Raw genomic sequence first — 21,417 nt, 5'->3', positions numbered from 1 at the left:
TCCACTCGAATTAGAACGACATTTAAAACTATACATTTATAGTTATCATCCATCCTGATTCGAAGTGTGAAATGAAAACCTTTCAGACTGTTCTTTTTTTTAAAGTAAGTTATCTTGCTTACAGGTGCAGTGGTGCTGATTCCAGTTGTCAATGCCAAACTATAATTAAAAAAAAGCTTAGTGGGAACAACAGGCAGCAGAAGGCAAACAATTAGAAGTGTTAAGAATCCCAAACTTGACAGATTTTATCGACCAGCTGTCCACAACAGCTGGCCCAGACTGGAACCGACTCTGTCCAGGGAGATAAAGTGGAGTTAGACCCGTAGATGGCAGGATTAAAGAGATCATGTGGTCACATTTTGGAGAGGGACTGGCCCAGTTAACATAGTCAACATGGATATCATATGGCCCCCAAAAGAGTGGATATTTTAATGAAAAGTAGGCTGCAGATCTGAACACCATCTGCAGGTTTTGAAACTAATTAAGTTTTGTTTGTTGCATTTTTTGTTTTGAGTTTGTCGAAAATATCTTGGCAAGGGAGGCAGGATGGCAATGTAGAGAAAAAGGAGAAGCTGTCCTTCCAACCAGCTGAGACAGCAAGGATCTGTTCTGTTAAAAAGTCCCAGAGTGAAACACCGAATCCTCCAGCTTCACGGTTGTTGCTCTGCAGCTGACCATGGGGGCAAATGAACAGAGGGTTTCATCTACAGGGATCAATAGCTTTCCACAGGCGAAAAAAAAAAGAAAAAAAAGAAATCAATGTGGGAACCAGTGGTTTTACTGTACACAAACAGCTTTCTAGCGCTGAGAGGAGATCCTAATGGAGAAACTCTGAAACAACTCTTCGAATTCAATTTCAAGATTAAAGTCCCAGTAAAGGAAAAACTCTCTATTCACAAATCCTGAGATGGTTGCTAAGCTCCTAAACTAAAGAACAGCTAAGAGAAGGAAGCAGGATGTTTGAAAGTGTTTTGTAAGCTGAGGCGATAAGTGGCTGTGTGAGACGGACACAGGAGAAAAGAGCTCTAAATGCTCAATTAGATGCTTATGTTGCAGATATGTTTGCATTTGTAAGCACTGAGCTAACATTATGCCATCAGTACGGCATCTGGGGACCGCTGGAAATGTTGTTCTCTCCTGGTTCGGGCACTTGTAGCTTTGATAATTAGAGTGAATTTCCATTATGTTTTTCTTCATTAATTCATGTTAGCCAATTTAAGTTTTGAGGGGAGTTGGATATTTGGTTTTGTTTATCCCTAATGGTTTGAAGTAAATGATGTGTCCATCCCACCAACTTCATTTCTCAGTTTACACTAAAGCTGCTGTAGTAGTTACAAGGAACTTAAAGGGACAATGCACCAATGTTACACATCAAGGATAATGTACTTTTTATGAGGAGTACAACTCAACGGGTAAAAGCAGTTTAAATGTACTTCTCTGGCTCTATAGAGAGCTTTCAAGAGTCCGAAAAAGATGATATTTGAGCTTTTCATTTTTGAAGTACAACACTATATTGATGAGGTAACATTTTCAACAATTTTAACAATTATTATAAAATATGTCAGCTCACTAAACACTTTTTTATCATCCACACTCATTCATTTGCTATGTATGTATCCCTGCTCATGCCTCTGTTTTGGAAACACTCGGTAATGATATATGAAGTATGATGTATTCTTATTTACTCTCACAGTGTATCGCTTTGAGTAGTTGCTTGTTTCTCTAACCAGAAGAAAGAGCTGTCATTTAGAAAAACACCAGACTTATCTGAACTGATAAACAAATCAAGAATAAACAGGCTATTATCCCCACACAAAAAAAAATAATGTTCTCAATTACATTTAAGCACATTTTGAACCTTTCAAAGTTTCAGTAAATTAAATATTTTAGCTGTCAGCAGGCCTGACCTGACCATCACATTCCCTTTTTGCTAGCTGAAATTATATTTTGCTGCGTGGACAGATCTTAGTCTGTTTTCACCCTGCCGCCTTTCCTTCATAACCTCACCTCCACTTGTTTAATGAAGTTATGCAGTTTGAGATTTTACAGTATACCAGAAAAACAAGAAGCAGTTACATTAAACTCTCATTCTCGTCATCTCTCTTCATGCAGTCAGTTTACAGAAAGCATTGCAGTGACAGATGCACCTGAATGCCAAATACATGACACCTTAGCTGGGAACACTTACCTCTTACATGTTTTCTTCTCTCAAAAGTCCAGAATTATCTTATTTCCATCGTCCCTCTTGTAGCATAAGTTAAACATCTCTACTGTACATCTTCACACTTAAATTTGGGTGTCTGTTTAACAAGAAGCAGCTTTGTTTCATAAAGGCTCCACAGCAAACACTGTCAGGAATAATTGCATTACTGTGACAAGATGTGGTGGTGGGATTTCTCCTCACCCTCATACTGATATCTTAAGTGACAGTGACCACAAACTAAGAATAAGAAACCCAAGAGAAGGCATGTACCCTTTTTGCTTTTTAATTATCTGGTTGCCATGGTTTTACTTAACATGACGGCTCACAAATGTCAAGAAGGTAGAGTCACATCATTATTTCTTCTGAAATGCAGTAGTCCAATTTAATGAAGACGATCCACCCCTTGTTTCCGTGTAACCATACATGAAATTAATCTTGACTCCTGATTGAAGAGTGAATATGTATGACATGGCATTTGCGTCACCACAGCGAAGACCTTATTACTTTTACTTTATTTGAAGGTTTTATAAAGCACTCTATGAGGTTTCTGAAATCACGTGTACAGTACGTCCTAATAATATTTAGGAAAAATTAGTATGCCACCCAATATAAAGTTTAATCCAACAAAGGCTCAACAGACTCCTCAGAGGATCTTTGTCGCAGCCAAAGAAGAGTCTGAGGAGTCGTTAATTTAATCAGCAGCAAAGAGAACAGAAGACAGACAGACGGGGTCACATTGAAGATGTCAAAGCTGATGCCACTGCATAATTTTTAAAGTAATGTGTTTGTTGAGAAGTGAGCGGACAGCACGTACACCAAGGTTACTTAACCCTCCTGTTGTCCTCGGGTCAGGGAAGGACAGGAGGAAGGAAGGAAGTAAGGAGAGAAGGAAGGGAGGAAGGAAGGGAAGGAAGGAAGGAGAGAAGGAAGGGACAAAGGAAAGGAGGAAGGAAGGGAAGGAAGGAAGGAAGGAGAGAAGGAAGGGACAAAGGAAAGGAGGAAGGAAGGAAGGAAAGAAAGAAAGGAGTACGGAGGCAGGGAGGAAGGAAGGAAGGAAAGAAGTATAGAAGGAGGGGAAGAACGAAGGAAAAATTAAAGAAAGAGGGAGGAAGGAAGGAAAGGAGTAAGGAGGGAGGAAGGAAGGAAGGAAGGAAAGGACAAAGAAAAGGAGGAAGGAAGGAAGGATTGAAAGGAGGGAGGGAAGGATGAAGGGAGGAAGGAAACGAGGAAGGATGGAAGGAAGTGAGGAAAAAAATATGGAAGGAGGAGGGAGCAAAGAAAGAGGGAAGGAGGGGAAGAATGAAGGAATAATTAAAGAAAGAAGGAAGGAAGGAAGAGAGAGATGGGGTCAATTTGACCCGGGAGGACGACAGGAGGCTTAAACAAGTTTAGTTTAATTTCTTTCTTTTTTGGTAGAGGGCGTTTGGAAGGGTATTATACTTTTATTAAATAGCAGACAGTTGAGAGATGACAGGAAATGAGGGAAGAGAAAGAAAGAGATGACGGGGATGTGATCCAGCTATTGAAATAACTCTAATTTGACTTCATTGTGACAAACCCAAAGCAAAAGAACCTCAATGTGGACATTTAATGAACTTTAGACAGTGATTTAGAGCACAGGTTTCACTTTTAATTAGAGGGCTTGATGTGTCCTGATACATCTGTCATCTTCCAGCCAATAGGAAATGATTACTGTCTGTTGCCATGGTACCGTAGATGTTGAAGAAAATATCAGTGATGTTGAAAATATGAGTTTGTTAACTGAAAAAGTTAGTTTGTCTTTTTCCACATGCCTTAGTTAAAGACTATGTATCGAAGAGCAACACAATTAGAAAGTTTGAGTGTGTATTTATTTAAAAAAAAGAGTAATTTAAATATCAAACTAATATAATGGTAGGCTACATTACAGTATTGTTAGAAATTAAAGCAATTTAGGGCCACAACTAATGATTATTTCCATTATCGTAGTTGTTTAGTCTAAAAAAAAGTCAGAAATCTTGAATCAATGATTTTATTTACATTTTACTGTCACAGATGACTTTATTAACTAGAAAATATTCACTGAATAACTGAATAGGGATTTAGTGTTTCTGCCACTGGGACATACAGGATGATATTTACCTCTGATCTGCTGACACAAGCATTTATTGATGCTTCATGTATGGTAGTAAAACATGAACGTCATGTGGTTAAAGCTCCTGTTGTCCTCGAGTCAAGGGAGGAAGGGAGGAAGGAGGAAGGAAGGGAGGAAGACGGAAGGAAAGGAGGAAGGAAGGGAGAAAGAAGGAAGGAAGGAAAGGAAGGAAGGGAGGAAAGGAAAGGAAAGGAAAGGAAAGGATAAAAGGAAGGTAGGAGGGAGAGAGGGAGAAAGAAGGACAGAGGAAAGAAGGAAGGGAGGAAGGTAGGGGGGAAGAAAGAAAGAGAGAAGGATGGAAGGATGGAAGGAAGGAAGGAAGGAAGGAAAGAAGGAAGGAAAGAAAGAAGGAACAGACATGGTCAATTTGACCCAGGAATACGACACAAAGGTTAAAGCTCCGCAGTAGTGATTCACAATGAACATATTGTCTGCTCTCTCTCTCTCTCTCTCTCTCTCTCTCTCTCTCTCTCTCTCTCTCTCTCTCTCTCTCTCTCTCTCTCTCTCTCTCTCTCTCTCTCTCTCTCTCTCTCTCTCTCTCTCTCTCTCTCTCTCTCTCTCTCTCTCTCTCTCTCTCTCTCTCTTCTCTCCCCCTCTCCCTCTCTCCATGCATTCAGGCAGTGGGATGTGTTGAAGGTTGAACAGCATCAACACATCCTGAACATTGGCTGAATATCCACACAGTTGCTTTCCAATTATTAGAAAACACATTTTATCTATATCTATAAATAAAGCTCTGAGTGTTTTGTTTATTTTTTTCTAACACTCTGCTTTCAAATAATGCACTTTGCTGGCATTATACAATAGTGACATGACCAGGAGCAGCAGCACTTGGAAAACCCAGGATATAGGATGACAAATAATGTGTAATGATAGCTTAAACCTAAACGAGCCATATTCTATAAAAAACACATTAAACAAAGATAAGCACCCACCATCTGTCCTCTTTAGAACCAGTTCTGTGGAGCTGTTGAAGGCAGAGCATTGTTCTTCATGCTTATACATCTGCATGATAATAACTGCATTAATCACTTTGTAAGTTTGCCATACAAACTGAATCTACTGGGTCCAATTACTTTTTAAAGTGTTTATGTTCTCCACCCACCAGCAGCAGATATCAGTACATAATGTAGCAGTACACCAAACATTATGCTTCCAGTCTCTGAGTCCCAGAGAGGAGAACACTTTAAAATACAGCGCTGTTGCATTCAGTGAATAAAAACTATGCAAAGCACTTTTTTCTTTTTTTACATCAAAGTAAAGTAAAGCACAATGTTAAAAACTTTAAAGGAAATAAATGTCCTTTACATTTAACCCTCCTGTCGTCCTCCCAGGTCAAATCAACCCCGTCTCTTTTGACTGTTCCCTCTTTCCTTCCTTCCTCCCTCTTTCTTTAATTCCTTCCTTCATTCTTCCCCTCCTCCCTCATTTCCTTCCTCCCTCATTTCCTTCCTCCATCCCTCCTTACTCCTTTCCTTCCTTCCTTCCTCCCTCCTTCCTCCCTTCCTTCCTTCCTTCCTCCCTCCCTCCTTACTCCTTTCTGTCATTCCTTCCTTCCTTCCTTCCTCCCTCCTTACTCCTTTCCTTCCTTCCTCCCTCTTTCTTTAATTTTTTATTCATTCTTCCCCCCTTCTATACTTCTTTCCTTCCTTCCTCCCTCCATACCACTTTCCTTCCTTCCTTCCTTCCTTCCTTCTTCCTTCCTTCCTTCCTTTCTACCTATCTACCTTCCTTCCTTACTTCCTTTTCTCCTTACTTCCTTCCTCCTTCCCTCCTTACTCCTTCCTTCCTTCCTTCCTTCCTTCTTTCCTCCCTTCCTTGACCTGAGGACAACAGGAGGGTTAAAGTGTAGTTACAAAAGTACAAAATATCTTACTTCAGCTATATATTGACTAAATTATTTTATAATATTATTCATGCTTAACAATATTTGAAGCGTGAAAGTCCTTTTTTGACCTTAGGAATAGTTCTTTGACAACGCAATACCAACTTAATGTCCAGCTCTCTCAACCACACATTTTGCTGATTGCACTTTCCGTTCTCATCCGTGTTAAACGTGACATTTTATTCTTTCTCTTGGAAATATCATCTCCAAATCTCCATCCACCTATAAAGACGCTGTTAAATAGTTTAAAACTTCAGAAAAGGTCATTAAGTAGACCATGAGTTTGTTCTGTCAAACATTTTGAATAATATTTTTTTATCTTTGGCCCCATTTTTTCCTGCTTCTCAAATCAAGCACATCAGTTCGTCTTAAAACCATCTTAATGAGAATGTAATAGAATTTAGGAGCATATCAACTTGATTTGGTTTGTTTCAAACTAATTAATGTTTGAATTACTGCAAAGTAAGTGTGTTTTCTGTTGAAATATGATATTTATTGTTTTACTAGTATTATGTGCACTGCTACAAATGTGATATCTGCAAAACGTCCAGGCAGTGAAGTGTTTCAAACATGCACCCCAAATTAAAACTAATCAGTTTTCCAAATTTGAATAATTTGTTTGATTATGAACCAGGACAGATAATCATGAATCCAAGTTGTCTTAATATCTGCTTTGAACTAACAATGATACAAACTAGCGGAAAATAGATTCAAAACAGAGTGATCGAGTGATAAAAAGGAAAATACTGTATGTGTTTACCAAAATGAACATTAAAATTAGTTTGTTTATATGCAAAAAATGTCAAAAAATATCATGCATAATATATTTTTTTCAATCGTATATTTTCAATATCATGAATTTTAAAATATTTCCCTGTCATAACATATCAAAACATGACCCAGTGGAGCAGGAAAATAAGAGTGAAAAGATGGATGGAAAGAAGAAATGAAAGGAAATGAGTGATGGATGATAATAGTGGTATTATAGCTTATATGTCTCTTATGTACATAAGCCATAACTGTCAAGTAAATGTAGTGATGAAAAATGAAATGTGAAAGTGTCGACCTCCAACCTCAGATACATGATACGAGCTTCTGTATAATGAGTCCTTGATCAGTTTGTATGTGTTTGTGCCTGTGGGAGCAGGTTGGGCATGGAGCACGACGGCCAAGGTAACCGCTGCGGGGATGAAACAGCCATGGGAAGCGTGATGGCTCCTCTGGTGCAGGCGGCCTTCCACCGATACCATTGGTCCATGTGCAGCGGACAGGAGCTCAAGAGATACATCCAGTAAGTTCATGTTCACACAGAGTGGGGGGGGGGCTTGCTTTAATGTATTGTATTGTTCTAAAGATTTGAAACGCTGCTCTGTCTCGACAACATTATTCTACAGTTATTTAAAAGCATGCATGGGGATTTGAACTACACAATGTAAGAATTAATCAACATTTTTGCATCTGGATCTGAATCTGCTTAAAGATTCTCCCTCTGACTGATTCACGCTGAACGGCTGATGTCTTCCATGGTATTTGGAGAATACTTAAATCCTTTTCTAGGAATATTGGAGCTTTGCATAAGGATGAATTGTGCAACTTTAATTTGAGTCAGACTCATGACCACCAAGTTGGTTGCTGTAAAACCATCCTGAGATAGGAAGTCAACACATTTCAATACATTCCTTTGAGTAGAGGCAGCAATTGTTTGTTTATTTATTTGGGCATTATCAAAAATAGAGGATAAGAATGGTTATTACAATTATAACATGGAAAAACACAAATAAATATCTATATAATCACAAGAGATATGCATTTATAGACAAAAAAGTAAAAGGTTTATCTTGTGACTTCCCTAAAAGAGAATCAAATGTTAACAAATTAACAATATTTCATGCAATACAAATCTCAGGAGCAGAGATAGCGGATATATCTGTAATCAACATTCCTGCATATTCATGTGTTGTACATTATCTGTGCAAACCAGAATCCACAAACTGTTTGAAACAGAGAGGATGTGACCTATGGTATACGGAAAATGTTAAGAAAAGTTAAGAAATAGGAGTCAAAATGTAAAATTTAATATAAATAAGTGGCAATATCTGCAGTATATAATCTCTTTGATCTTTTTTCTTGGCTCATTAATAAACTTTCTACAATGTTTCACTGAAATCTGTGAAATGATATTTGAAGTAAACTAATGTAACTTCCTCTATTGGGAGATAATTATTACTGTATTACATAATGCTTATATTCAAAGTGAGGTGAATGGACACTGTAGCTTCAGTCCCATTTTATCTTCAACTTCACTGAAAGAAGAAAGAATTAAATGTTATAAAAGCAGAAGTAGTTAGATTTTCATAATTACAGTTGGATTATAAACAGCATAATGTGAAATATCTTCCTGCATGTAAAAGGGTGTCATGCCATCTATGAACAGGACACTGAAATAGCCTGCATGTCTCCACCTCATGTGTTCAGTTCATAGACATTGAGGTCTTCACTCAGCTGGAAAAAAATCAATTGGTGGCAGGGAAAGTTCAGCAGAGCGTGGACACCCAAGTATTGACTGTGCATTAAAGGCAACGACAATGTGCAATCAATTACTATACAGTATACTGCTTTTTTTTTTCTTTTTGAGCAGCAGCAGAAAAATCAATTAATTCTACGATAATGTAAGATAATAAATATGAAAGCTTTGTTTCTCAGTGAGAGAGAGAGAGAAAGCTCGTTGAGGGGAGCTGCTGAAGTGAAATCTATTAAATGTTTAAAACCATTTTACGCTCGCAAAAAAAGGCACATATGTCCTGTCTGACTCTGAGCAGATTTTAGCTGTGCCCTTGCCTTTAAATAATAAAAAAAAGCAACCAGGCTGGGATTTACTACAGCTGAGCCCCTCCTCACCAGCTGGCCATATGGAGCCAAATCTGCCCATAAACTGAAACATTAAATGCTTAACTTACTTTCGTTGGCTGGATTTCTCCAAAAGCTTTTGACGTTCCTTACAGAATATTCACAGGTATCAAATCATGATGAATAATTGTAATAAGCAATTAATAATAATAATAATAATAAACTTTGTTTCTATAGCACCTTTCAAAACCGAAGATACAAGGTGCTTCACACAAAGCAATATTAACCCTCCTGTTGTCCTCGAGTCAAGGATGGAAGGATGGAAGAAAGGAAAGATGGAAGGATGGAAGGAAAGGAGGAAGGAAAGGATGGAAGGGAGGAAGAATGAAGGAAAGGAGGAAGGAAGGAAGGAAGGAAGGAGGGAAGGAAGGAAGAAAAGAAAGAAAGCTGGAAGGTTAAAAGGGAGGAAGAAGGAAGGAAAGGAGGAAGGGATGAAGAAAGAAGGAAGGGAGGAAGAGAGGAAGAAAGAGGGAAGGAAGGGAGGAAGGGAGGAAGAAGGAAGGAAGAAATAAGGAAGGGAGGAAGGAAAGGAAGGAAGGACAGAGGAAAGAAGGAAGGAAGGACGGTAGCAGGGAGGAAGGAAGGAGGAAAGGAAAAAAAGGGAGGAAGGAAGGAAGGAACAGTCAAAACAGACAGGGTTCATTTGACCCGGGAGGACGACAGGAAGGTTAAGAGAATAACATAAAACACAATAAAAAATAGTCAAGCATAAAATAAATAAAACATTAAACAATAGATAAAACAAGGAGCAGCAATTATACTGTATTATAAAAAATGCTGACTCAGCTGACTTGATACTGAGGACGGGAGGGGGGCTGGGGGTGGGGGGTTGTTCCACAGATTTGAAATGCAGATCTTTCCTTCATCATGATGTAGATAATTGATTTGTTATTCCCTGACAGCACATATGACTGTCTCCTTGACGACCCCTTCAAACACGACTGGCCGCAGCTTCCTGAACTCCCTGGCATCAACTACTCCATGGATGAGCAGTGTCGATTTGACTTTGGCGTGGGCTATAAGATCTGCACTTCAGTGAGTACAGCAGCCCTCAGGCTTCCATTTAGTAGATATATGCTACCTGCAAAGTCTGTACCCTGTCCCAAGAAAATACGATTAGCTGCAAAAAGGGATGAAAACAAAGCAAAACATAAGCTTTAGTGAAGCTGATACAAATAAAAGGTTTCTTCTTCTGAAACTTACTCAGGCTATTAAAAGTGTCACTTAACCTTCCTGTCATCCTCCCGGGTCAAATTGACCCCGTCTGTTTGGACTGTTTCTTCCTTCCTTCCTTCCTTCCTTCCTTCCTTCTCCCCTTCTCTCCTTCCTCCCTTCCTTCCTTCTGTCTGTCCTCCCTCCCTCCTTCTTTCTTTCAACCTTCCTTCTGTCCTTCTTTCTTTCCTCCCCCCACCTTCCTCCATTCCTTCTTTCCTTTCTTCCTCCCTTCCTCTTTTCCTTTCTCCCTCCCTCCCTCCCCCCTACCTTCCTTTCTTCTTTCCTCCATCCTTCCTTTCCTTCCTACCTTCCTTCTTTCCTCCATCCTTCTGTTCCTTCCTACCTTCCTTCTTTCCTCTGTCCTTCCTTTCCTCCCTTCCTTCCTCCCTCCTTTCCTTCCATGCTTCCTTCTTCCTCCTTTCCTTCCTTGAATCAAGGACAACAGGAGCCTCGAAGTTCTGGTGAGCTTTTCACAGAAGGATGGCAGCCATCCAGGAAAACTTCCTTTCATATATGAGCAGACTCACACTAGCAGAATCAGACACTAAACTTGGGAGAACTTCAAAAAGACATCTGCTAACTTTACTGCAGTCACACCTGCTATGTGGCTAGCTCTCTGCTGATGCCAGGATGATTAAAATTCACTTTTCTTTTGTCACTGCTGCTCGTCATGCCACCTTAATTCACAGCGGCCTGTAATTTATATCACATTATACACTGTAAAGATGAACAGAGATGCTAATTGGAACAGACATCTAACAGAATTAAAGATGTGATTTATCGCTTTGCATAAATGCATTAGCTTTTTTTGGCATCAGGGGAAACTTGTTCTGTCTTGTTTGTTGAAATATTTTATAAAGAGAGTTCAATATTGATGGTGGTACGAGTTCTTTATCTTGGACTTCTGAAGAATGAGACGTTTTTGTTTGGAATGAGTACAAGCAGTAAAAATGAGAGTAGGAAGACATAAATGACAGCACCTGCTGAGTAATTGATATAATGAGGATATGAGGATAATGATGATTAGCACCATGCCATACAGGAAACATCAGGCCTTGTCTACTAGACATGTTTATGTCATTTATTGTATTTACTTTTTTAAAGAAGCTTGCTAGATATAAGGATTAAACAGATACTTAGAGGGTTCTCAGTCTCTAAGGTCTCCAGTTGATGGCAAAGATATTCACTTTTAATCAAGGTCAACATTTCTTTGAAAGCATTTTGAATTTCAATATGTGATGAGCATCAATGAGTGTTTTCAATCTAGCTCTGCCAGGGATGAAGGCTGCATTATTTTATTTCAACATGTAAAGAATGAAAAAAAAACAAGGACAGAACTCAAATTGACTTTTTTTTTTTTTTTTTTTTTACCATAATTGTCTTTCTGTAGCTTCAGTAGAGTGAGAGAATAATTATTTTTTTGTTATAGTTTTCTCTTTGCAAATTACTCTGAGGAATATTCTTTGGTCCACAATGTCTCTTATCATAACATGTACTCTTTTTGAATGAAAAAAAGAAGTTTCTGCCTTTTTATCTTCAGATATTTTAGCAGTTGTTGCCTTCAGAGGTTATTCCTCCACTTTGTAAATCAATTGTTGTTCATCACCTACTGAAAAAATCACTGACTATCTTAATCATTTTAGAACCGCATCTAAATTGCCTTTTCTTGCTAAAGTACTAGAGAAAGTGGTGTATTCTCAGCCTGTATCCTTTATGAATGATCACTTACTCTTTGAAAAGCTTCAGTCCAGTACAGAAACAGCACATTTCTGGTATTGCTACACCTCTTTGCTGCGTATGATACAGCAATGGTTCTTTCTATTTTAATGCAAACGATATGCACATCTATTTATCCATAAATCCATCAGACCTCACGTCAGGTACCTCACTCACAGCCTGTCTTTGGGGTCCTGGATTTGCAGTAACTTCTTAATACTGATCAATGACATAAATGAAGTGATGGTGTTAAGACTCAAAGCTCACAGGGATTGTGTACGCCAGACTTAAGCTTCCCAGGGTTTGCAGTGAGGCCAGAAATCTGGGAGTAATCTTTGATTTGGATGAAAGGGTTTGGGGTGTTTTTTTTGCTGAAAACAGCTGCTGCTACTGTAAATTACGCTGATTAGAGCAGTGAGGTTGAACCAGAACAATAAAGTTCAGCAGGCAGTCGCACTGAGCCTGATTGCATCCTGATACAAAACACAAGAGCCACATACATGAACACACATCTTGTCATGCACCTTATCTGGTTGAGGAGCAACAAAAGACATGTTGAATATAGACATCTGACATTATAACAGTGTACACAAGAGTCAGTCGGTGGTGTAAAATTGTTGGACTACTCCTGTCTTCCCCCCCAAAAAAAAGTAATTTAACGAAACATTTGACATGACGCAAACCCAGTGTCCAATTGGTGTAACCATAACTTTTTCATAGAAATCTTATTATAGGAAAACACTCTTTGGCTACTCCTGTCTTTCCCAACAACAAGACATCTTTTGACTCTATTTTTTTTTAACCCTGTCAAAATACCTGTTGAATGTAGACATCTGACATTATAACAGTATATTGATGACAGGAAATCACAAAAAGCACAATATGTCCCCTTTACAGTAAACCAAATGCTTATTTACATTTTTAAAAAATCATGAACATAACTTTCAGGGCATCTACCAAACTAGTTTTTCAGTGTCTTTTTCATTTCTTTGAGGTTTTAAACATGCAGTGATTCTTATGAAGGTGCATCAGTAACAGCTGCATATAAGAGCAGAGCAGAAAAGGAAATGGGCAGACCAATGTGAGAGATAGATAGAGTACATGACAAAAACAAACAGCTTTTAGATGTCATTTTTTCCTCTTAAAGGGATGCTCTGTGCAGCTGAAAGGCAATTTTTTATTTCACTCAGCCTGACAACACTTCTAATCCTCAAAAAAATAAGGTCTGAACACCTTCCCTGGAGAGGAGGATAACAATGAGTTCCCAAAGAAAACTTTCTCAATCCACTCAGCCTTAGTGGCTCTGATAGTAGAGCCCATGACACTTGTAAAAGATTAGGTCTGCAACATGTCAGCAGTCTATTACAGCAGATATGAAGGACTGCAGCTGCTCAGAGAAACTGCTTCTTCCATAAGACTTTTTAACATCCTTTTATTTGTTTATTTGACTCAAACCCATTTTCAGCATCATAAAATCCCAAACTGAGCTTTAATTATATTTGTGCATACATTAGTGGGTAATAATATTCAGCTCTTGTATTTTCCTTAGGATAAACATTTTTTTGAATCTCAGAGCTGAAATCAGTGATGTTACTTAACGCCTCGGAATATAAGAAAAGAAAAAAAAAAGAAGAACATTTCTGTTTTTTCAACGGCAATTTTAACCACAAGGTCAATTTCTGTTTTTCAGCCTTGGCTTATGCATCATAACACGAACAGTGAAGTTGTTTTCTACATGCTGTACCTTTCATATATAGTATATTCATGCCAGCTCTTTCAGTTATTCTTCGTAACATTTGACTCTCTATCTTTTCTGTGTTTCAGTTTCGTACATTTGACCCTTGTAAACAGCTCTGGTGCAGTCACCCAGACAACCCATACTTCTGCAAAACCAAGAAGGGTCCGCCTCTTGATGGAACTGAATGTGCTCCAGGAAAAGTAAGTTTAGTTCATTTTATTGCATATAATACTTCATGTAGAAAGTGTGTGGACAGCATATAAAACATGCAAGAACATTTTCACTCTTCACTTCTTTTCCTAAAACTCTTTTCTGTGAGGTTTGCTTTTATGCACCCCTGTTGTGAGGAGATTTAATCATCAGCATATTCAATGCCCCTAAAATTGTCACTTAAAGCGACTCTTACCTTTCTTGCATTTCACACAGCACTTTGAAAAAACTTGAACAGCAACAACCCCTCCTCCCTCCTACTGTATGTCCCATGATACGACTGGTCAGAGTTTTCACAGAATATTACGAGAATGGAATAATGATGAGTTTCTGTGCCTGGTGGATCTCTCTAATATTTAAGAGTGCCATTGCCTTATAGCATAATAACTAGCTTAATAGCATTTTAACCTAAACAAAAAAATGTGTAAAAATGTAACAAAGGTAAGGGTAGCTTTAAAGCCATGGTTCGGCGTAATTTTGACCTAGCGTCATATGCACCATGAGGTCTATCTAAACACCACCTCAGCCTTTATTTTCATTTGGAATGAAATACTGGAGTTAGAGCATCAGCCGAATGTCTCACTGAAATGCCGTGTGGTCTCGCAAGATACCCGCACTGCACATCTAGAGATCTGTGCGTGATCACGCAATATTTCGACGATGTTTACAGCTTTAGCAGTAGCCGCAGAGTAAAAGCCATCAGGTAAGTGTTATTTTAATAAACTCCTGGTGTACTAACAAACTTTCCAATGCATTGATTTATGAATAAAGACCCTATTTGGACTACTGTAGAAGTTTGATAACGACCCAGGCATTATTGGTGGGGTCATTTACCAGATACACTGGTGGTCCCGTTAGCGCTTGTACTAAGCCATTCGGCTGAAAGCTCTAACTCCACTATTTTCCAATCTGTCATACATTTAGGTGTGTAGAGATGTTTTTTAAAGTTCTACATTTCCTTGATGCACCTGGATTTGTGCATGGGACCATGTTTAAGCACACACTGTGGCTATAAAGTGTATGTCTCCTTTACTGTATTGTCTGTATTATCATTTTAATAGAGGAGCAAAAAAACCAAACGCCCTTTTTAGTTGGCTTACTTTCCTTCTCTCCTCTAACTCTGTCATCTCCTGTAGTGGTGCTACAAAGGTCACTGCATGTGGAAAAATCCAAATCAGGTCAAGCAAGATGGCGCCTGGGGCTCCTGGAGCAAATTTGGCTCCTGTTCTCGCTCTTGTGGAACCGGCGTTCGCTTCCGGACACGTCAGTGCAACAACCCAGCGTAAGTGGCCAACATCTGTTTCTGTGAGGCGTCATGAATGATTGTTGAAAACAGAGTAGAAATAATGGAGGTTGATTTGTGACAATGCTACTGGAATATGAGATAATAGATTTGGGTTAATTTATTAATTTGAAGCTGGTTTTTATTATGATCGTCCAAAACTGTGTGTTAGAACTCCACATTTTAAATTAACGTTTTAGGCTTTAGTCTGTTTTAATCCCTGATAACTGTAACTATTGCTGTGCAGAGTTATTGTATAGTCTGTATTTTTTAATTATCATTCAATTATGGACTAAAAGGTGAAGTAAGTCATTTTAATTTGTAAATGTTCCTTCTCTAAAACCTTGGAATAATCCTGCCTTATACTGAGTAGGTGACACACTGACAGTTTTAATGACGCCATCTACTTAAAACGTCCACTGGTTGAGAGAGTAATGACTGTTCTCACTGAGCAGCTTAACTAGAGGTAGTGTGGAGTTTAAATACTGTCACTAAATATCTCAGAGTGAATGCCCAGTTTGAATGGTTAGGTCAACAAAGGCATTGACACAGGATACCGTGGTTCAAGTCCCATCTCATATTAATAGTCAACTGTGGTTTATTTTATTTCCCATGGCAGTAGTGTTGTCCTAACTTAACCCATGCCTATGATGTTTCCGCAGCTTAACCTTTAAGGAATGGTTTGACATTTTAGGGAATATGCTTATTGGATTTCTTGCCAAGAGTGAAATAGAAAAATCGATACCAATCTCATATCTCTCCTTTTGAAAATAAAGCTGGAGCCGGGAGACACTTAGTGCAGCTTACCATAAAGACAGTCTCTAACCACACTCAAGTCACTGCTCCAGGCTGAGATATAGTCCAACACATAACCAGATTGTTGCTTTTTAAATCCAGCATTGTACAGATTAAACAAATTAAATCTTGAACTGCTCGTGAGATTTTTAGGAGTGCTGGAAAGTGGATTTTCTTTCACCTTTAGACAGTGCCGGCTAGAGGTTTTCCTCTGTTTCCAGTCACAGTAATTCACTTTTAAAGGTTAACTACACACTAAATCATTTTCTTATGCTGTACACACTCATGGTAGCATATGATGTTGATATTTCCAACAATGCACATATTGTGAGAGTCTGAGGTCTATCATGCATCAGCTACAGTACCAATAAACAGCCCACTACTGACTAATTGGAGCCTCAGTGTGCATCTCACACATAGCTGGTGGTAGCGACAGCAAAGAGATGATGATGAACGACTGATTTATTCCTTTTCTGTGGCAGTAAACACAAGCACATGAATCCTCCTGTTTGTTTCCTGTTTTTTTTTTATGCTGGCAGTGAGGGAACCAGCAGAATGTGAGTGTGTAGTTTGAACAATGGTCTCGATGCTCTTTCATGCATCACTTAGTAAATATTTCAGCAATATTATAGGAAAAGCATTCAAAAACCAGCATTGGCCAAGCAGTAATTCTTCATAAATAATGTATTAACTAACACCTCATGGAAATAGCCTGTGAAGCAAATTAATCTTCACAAAGGTGAGGTAATATTAATATTTGTTGGATGCCAGTTAACACCTTGATATGGTGAGTTTTTTTAAACAATAGGAGATAACTTGCTGTATCACATTTGGCCAAACTGCAGGTGCTTTGTTAAAAATATCCCCAATCATTCATTTTAAGCTGCTTAGCAATTTAGCATCCACTTTACAGCAGGATTTCTCTTCTTATTCTTGGTTACAAAGAAAAGCCCCCTCTCTCTGTAAGTGTCTGATCCGCTCCTCTGTTGTTAAACCGTTTCCTTCCCAAAGTCCCTCCAACGGTGGCCAGGACTGCCCGGGAGTAAACTACGAGTATCAACTCTGCAACACTGACGACTGCCCAAAACACTTTGAGGATTTCCGAGCCCAGCAGTGCCAGCTCCGAAACTCTCACTTTGAGTTCCAAAATGCCAAACACCACTGGCTTCCCTATGAGCATCCCGACGGTAAGCCAGAAACATGTCAGCAGGTTGTTTTGATCCAGCATGTGATGTGACTGATGTTTTTTTTATGCCAAAAAGAAACAATAGAAGTTGACAGGGGTAAGGGATCTGGATTGTTTAAGTCAGAACTGAAGAAAGGTTTTATATATTCAAAACAGGGATGTTCCCAGCTGGTTGTTTGACAGTTACAACACACTGACCACATTGTCAAGTATGTTTCTGTCTTGTTTTAGGTTTTTTTCTTCTTCTTCTTCTTCTTCCTCTTCTGCCCTTTCATATTCTTTCTCAGTGACCCATCACTGTGCTGACATGTGGTGTTAAAATCCATCTAAGCTCAAAATGTGCCCTTTCTGCAAAGGTGATCGATCAATACTGTGTTAACACAAAACCTGTATCCTGTTTTAATCTGTGTTCTTCATGAGACGTTGCTTTTGTCTGGTACTCTGTCTGTGAAGCTATTTTCCACTTATGGCACCTAAATTGGTCTGAGTTTTGAAAGTCAGTCATGCAGAAACAAAGTAGGAAAACCCACTGAGAAGCTGCAGGGAGGCAAGGCGATAAAGTGGGAACCCATTGTACTGTTGAAGGTTTTTCTGAAGACTGTATAGGGCCCTATAAAATCCGTTTTATAATTCTGTTTTTTCCGTTTAATTTTTGGGAATCCAGTTTTTTACCTTTGCTCTTATTTTACTAACAAAAACAGTATGTTCTTAATGTAAATGACTAAAATGTACACAAATTAAATAATTAACTTCAATTTATTGAGGTGACAAACACCACATTTCCTCAATATCATACCGTACAATAATGGGGTCGAGTTTCGAAGTTTTTTAGCTGCTTCGCCATGGTTACATTGTTTTGAAGGGGGGTGGGCTCAGTGTGTGGAGGGGGCTTGTTGTGCCACCCAGATTTGCTTCCCTCTGTGCAGTTTTCCCCAGACATACGTTCCTCTTCCACACGAAAACAGCATTTCAGTCAAATTATGTCAAATTTCGCAATATTCTGTGATCGCGGAAATCATAGGGCTCTAACTGTAGTGCCATGAAACAATAAGATGTTTATGACTATCTTTATGAGTATGAATTCAGACACAAATTGATGCACTTTTGATTCATCAGTTATTCATTATTCACAAAATGTAGGTTATGACAGAATTTAAAAGTGGTCAGTAGCATTCATATATCGGCTGTAGCTCAGGAGGTCGAGCGGTCATCCACCAATTGGAAGACTGGTGATTCCCAGCTCCTCCAGTCCACATGTCGATCTGACCTCGGGCAATTGCTGCGTCAAAGGTGTGTGACTGTGTGTGAATGGTTAGTCTCCTTCCTGATGAGCAGGTTGGACCCTGTCATCAGTGTATGAATGTGTGTGAATGGGTGAATGAAACATGTAAAAATATAAAGCGCTATATAAGAACAGTCAATTTACTACTTATCATAACCACATAATATTATTATAATTTCTGATGGTTTCAAGGGGAATTGTAAATAAAACTGAATCACTGTTGAGAAAAAATACTATCTTTCATTTTTATTACAATTTCCAAACATCTTGTCCCAATGCAATACAAAAAATAAACACAGTGATTTCATTTGTGGTGCACTGAAATTTTCTGCAATCATCATATAGGTGCAAACAAATACGTTTTTCAAATTGTATGTATGTATTTGATTGTTAAATAATATGTTTTGTTGGCGGAATATGTAGTAGCTCATATAGGCGCAGAGATGGACACTCTGAGTGCAGTGCAGGGTCTCTCAGTAAAGGCTCAGTGTTGGACTTGTGGGTACACACCAATCTGACTGAGCGTTAAAGCTGGAGTAGTCTTTTTTTTGTTTTGGTTCTGCACTTTCTACTCCTGTTGAATGGGGAGTGAAGACCACCACTCTTAAGAGCTTTAAAATCCAGAGCAGAGCAATTCCCAGACCAGTTAGAGATGCCTCCTTTCATGCTTTCCGCAGCCTTTGGAGTGAAAGGTATTTAGGGGCTCTGGAAAGACTTAGGTGATAAAGACATTGCCTCATCTTTCTCACAGAGATGTCTGAATGTGTGTGGACCATGTCACACTCTCGGTGATGTGGATTCCCAGGTATCTGGAGGTTCTCACTCTCTTACGAGTGAAATACATTACTGAATGAGACCCAATTACTTTTAGAGTACAGAGTAAAACATCAATACGGATAAATAAAGATTCAAACTCTCCAACATTTCCTCACATTTTACTTTAACAGGATCAGATGCATGTTGGGTGTTGCTGTATTTTCATGCTCATCATCATGCGCTTTTGTGTGTGTGTTAAAATGTATGACACGACTACTGTAAAACTGAGGTCCATAATTAATCACCATACCCTCCAGCTTCTTCTGTTTCTTCTCTTCCCTTTTGCCTTTTGTTTAGCACGCTGTTTGTTGGCCACATGAACATTAATTATCCTTTCATAATGATCTAGCACTCTATATTGTTATTCTCACTATTTCATGAACCTATCTAAAGCTTTAGTGACCTGATTATGTTTTTTTTATTAGTGGATGTTAATTTAATTGTCTTCTGCAGTAACATATGTTAGCTTTGTGAGCAACATGTTCAAGATTTAGGTCATATTAGCATTTTCCAATTTGAAAGAAAAAAAATCAGTCATTACAGGTGCAAATGGTGCAAACAAAATCATTTATTTCTTATTATTTAATCATTTATTTATCAACTTTCATAATGTTCCTGTCATTCCATGTTGGATTTCATACCTAAATATTTTATAATAATCTAATAACCTTTCACTTTGTAGCCAACAAGAGGTGCCATTTGTACTGCCAGTCAAAGGAGACCGGAGACGTGGCGTATATGAAGCAGCTGGTGCATGATGGGACACGTTGCTCCTATAAGGATGCCTATGATATCTGCGTGCGTGGAGAATGTGTGGTAAGGATGTGTTTAAATCACATAATTTGTGATATATTAAAAGCTGCATTAGGTAAACATGCACCTTAGTTGCCGCAGGCTGTTTGAATATTGAAAGCTCTGAAGGACTTAATTAAATTACAGAGAGGAATGTTAATAAACTGCAGCATCAGCATTACTGTAGGTTCAGCTGCTCACACGCTAGCATAGCTTTCAGAGTGCTCACTCACTGCTGCTTAGAAGATAAGATGTATAATTTTCTTCATGATTTGTCCTGAAATTATTCCCCAGATAGCAGAAATTAAAGTAAGTCAAAGCACAGCAACTTAAGTAGGTACATGACATTCCATCTGAAGCCGTTTTCATCTAAATTTTATGATGAAGCCCAAAAGCACAAATAACAAGTCTGCCTCAGGGGGGCTATACAATCTGTTCAGCAATAAAAACATCCTTTGTCCTTAGACCCTCCATCTTATACCATTAATAGGACAGAGGTTTTCCAAACATCTTAAATATCAGATTTGATGAAGATTAGATCCATTTCTTATGGAATTAATTTGGGCCAATGAATGTAAAAGAGTTATGAACCAAAATATGAAGTAGCTTATGAATGTCCACATACTGTACTGGTGTTGTACTGGTGCTATTGTATCTGGATATGTACCTATCTCATGGTCAAACTGTCCACCAAATGTAATGGTATCCTGCAATATAACCAACAAATGAGACCAGAAACATAACCTCCTTGTATATGAGGTAGCTATTACTCTTATATATATTCTAGCAAGCATTCATTTCAGAAGTAGGGGTGGGAATCAGTAACTTCAAAAGCAGCAGCAGTTTTTGCCTAGTCCGCACTGATAATCCAACACCTAATAAAAATTGAATTAATTTGGTTCAATGAATGTAAAAGAGTTATGAACCAAAATATGAAGTAACTTATGAATGCCCACATACTGTACTGGTGCTATTATATCTGGATATGCACCTATCTCATGGTCTAACTGTCCACCAAATGTAATGGTATCCTGTAATATAACCAACAAATGAGACCAGAAACATAACCTCCTTGTATATGAGGTAGCTATTATTCTAACAAGCATTGATTTATGAAGTAAGGGTGGGATTCAGTAAGTGTTGACTTCTTCCCACTCCCTTTCGGATGTGGTTGACCTTGCATTGCATCATGTTTCCTGCTAGGTCTAAGTTCACTGTTTTCAGTCAGATCATTGTGCTTTCTTTTTTATATGTTG

The 21,417-nt window shown here is 38.5% G+C and overlaps 1 protein-coding gene across 1 annotated transcript in view; it reads left to right on the top strand.

Annotated features, from left to right (window-relative positions):
* The window catches only part of adamts3 (ADAM metallopeptidase with thrombospondin type 1 motif, 3), a 152,136-nt gene that overhangs the window by 93,772 nt on the left and 36,947 nt on the right, over positions 1-21,417 (top strand). Inside the window, exons 9-14 of the mRNA XM_053325466.1 lie at positions 7,370-7,513; positions 10,032-10,164; positions 13,885-13,998; positions 15,145-15,290; positions 17,097-17,272; positions 20,052-20,185. Coding sequence (XP_053181441.1) covers positions 7,370-7,513; positions 10,032-10,164; positions 13,885-13,998; positions 15,145-15,290; positions 17,097-17,272; positions 20,052-20,185 — 847 coding nt within the window. The remainder of the gene's footprint in view (positions 1-7,369; positions 7,514-10,031; positions 10,165-13,884; positions 13,999-15,144; positions 15,291-17,096; positions 17,273-20,051; positions 20,186-21,417) is intronic.

Source organism: Scomber japonicus, chromosome 9 (assembly GCF_027409825.1).
Source record: "Scomber japonicus isolate fScoJap1 chromosome 9, fScoJap1.pri, whole genome shotgun sequence".
In the NCBI taxonomy this organism is placed as follows: domain Eukaryota; kingdom Metazoa; phylum Chordata; class Actinopteri; order Scombriformes; family Scombridae; genus Scomber; species Scomber japonicus.
This window is presented reverse-complemented; position numbering and strand designations above follow the sequence as displayed.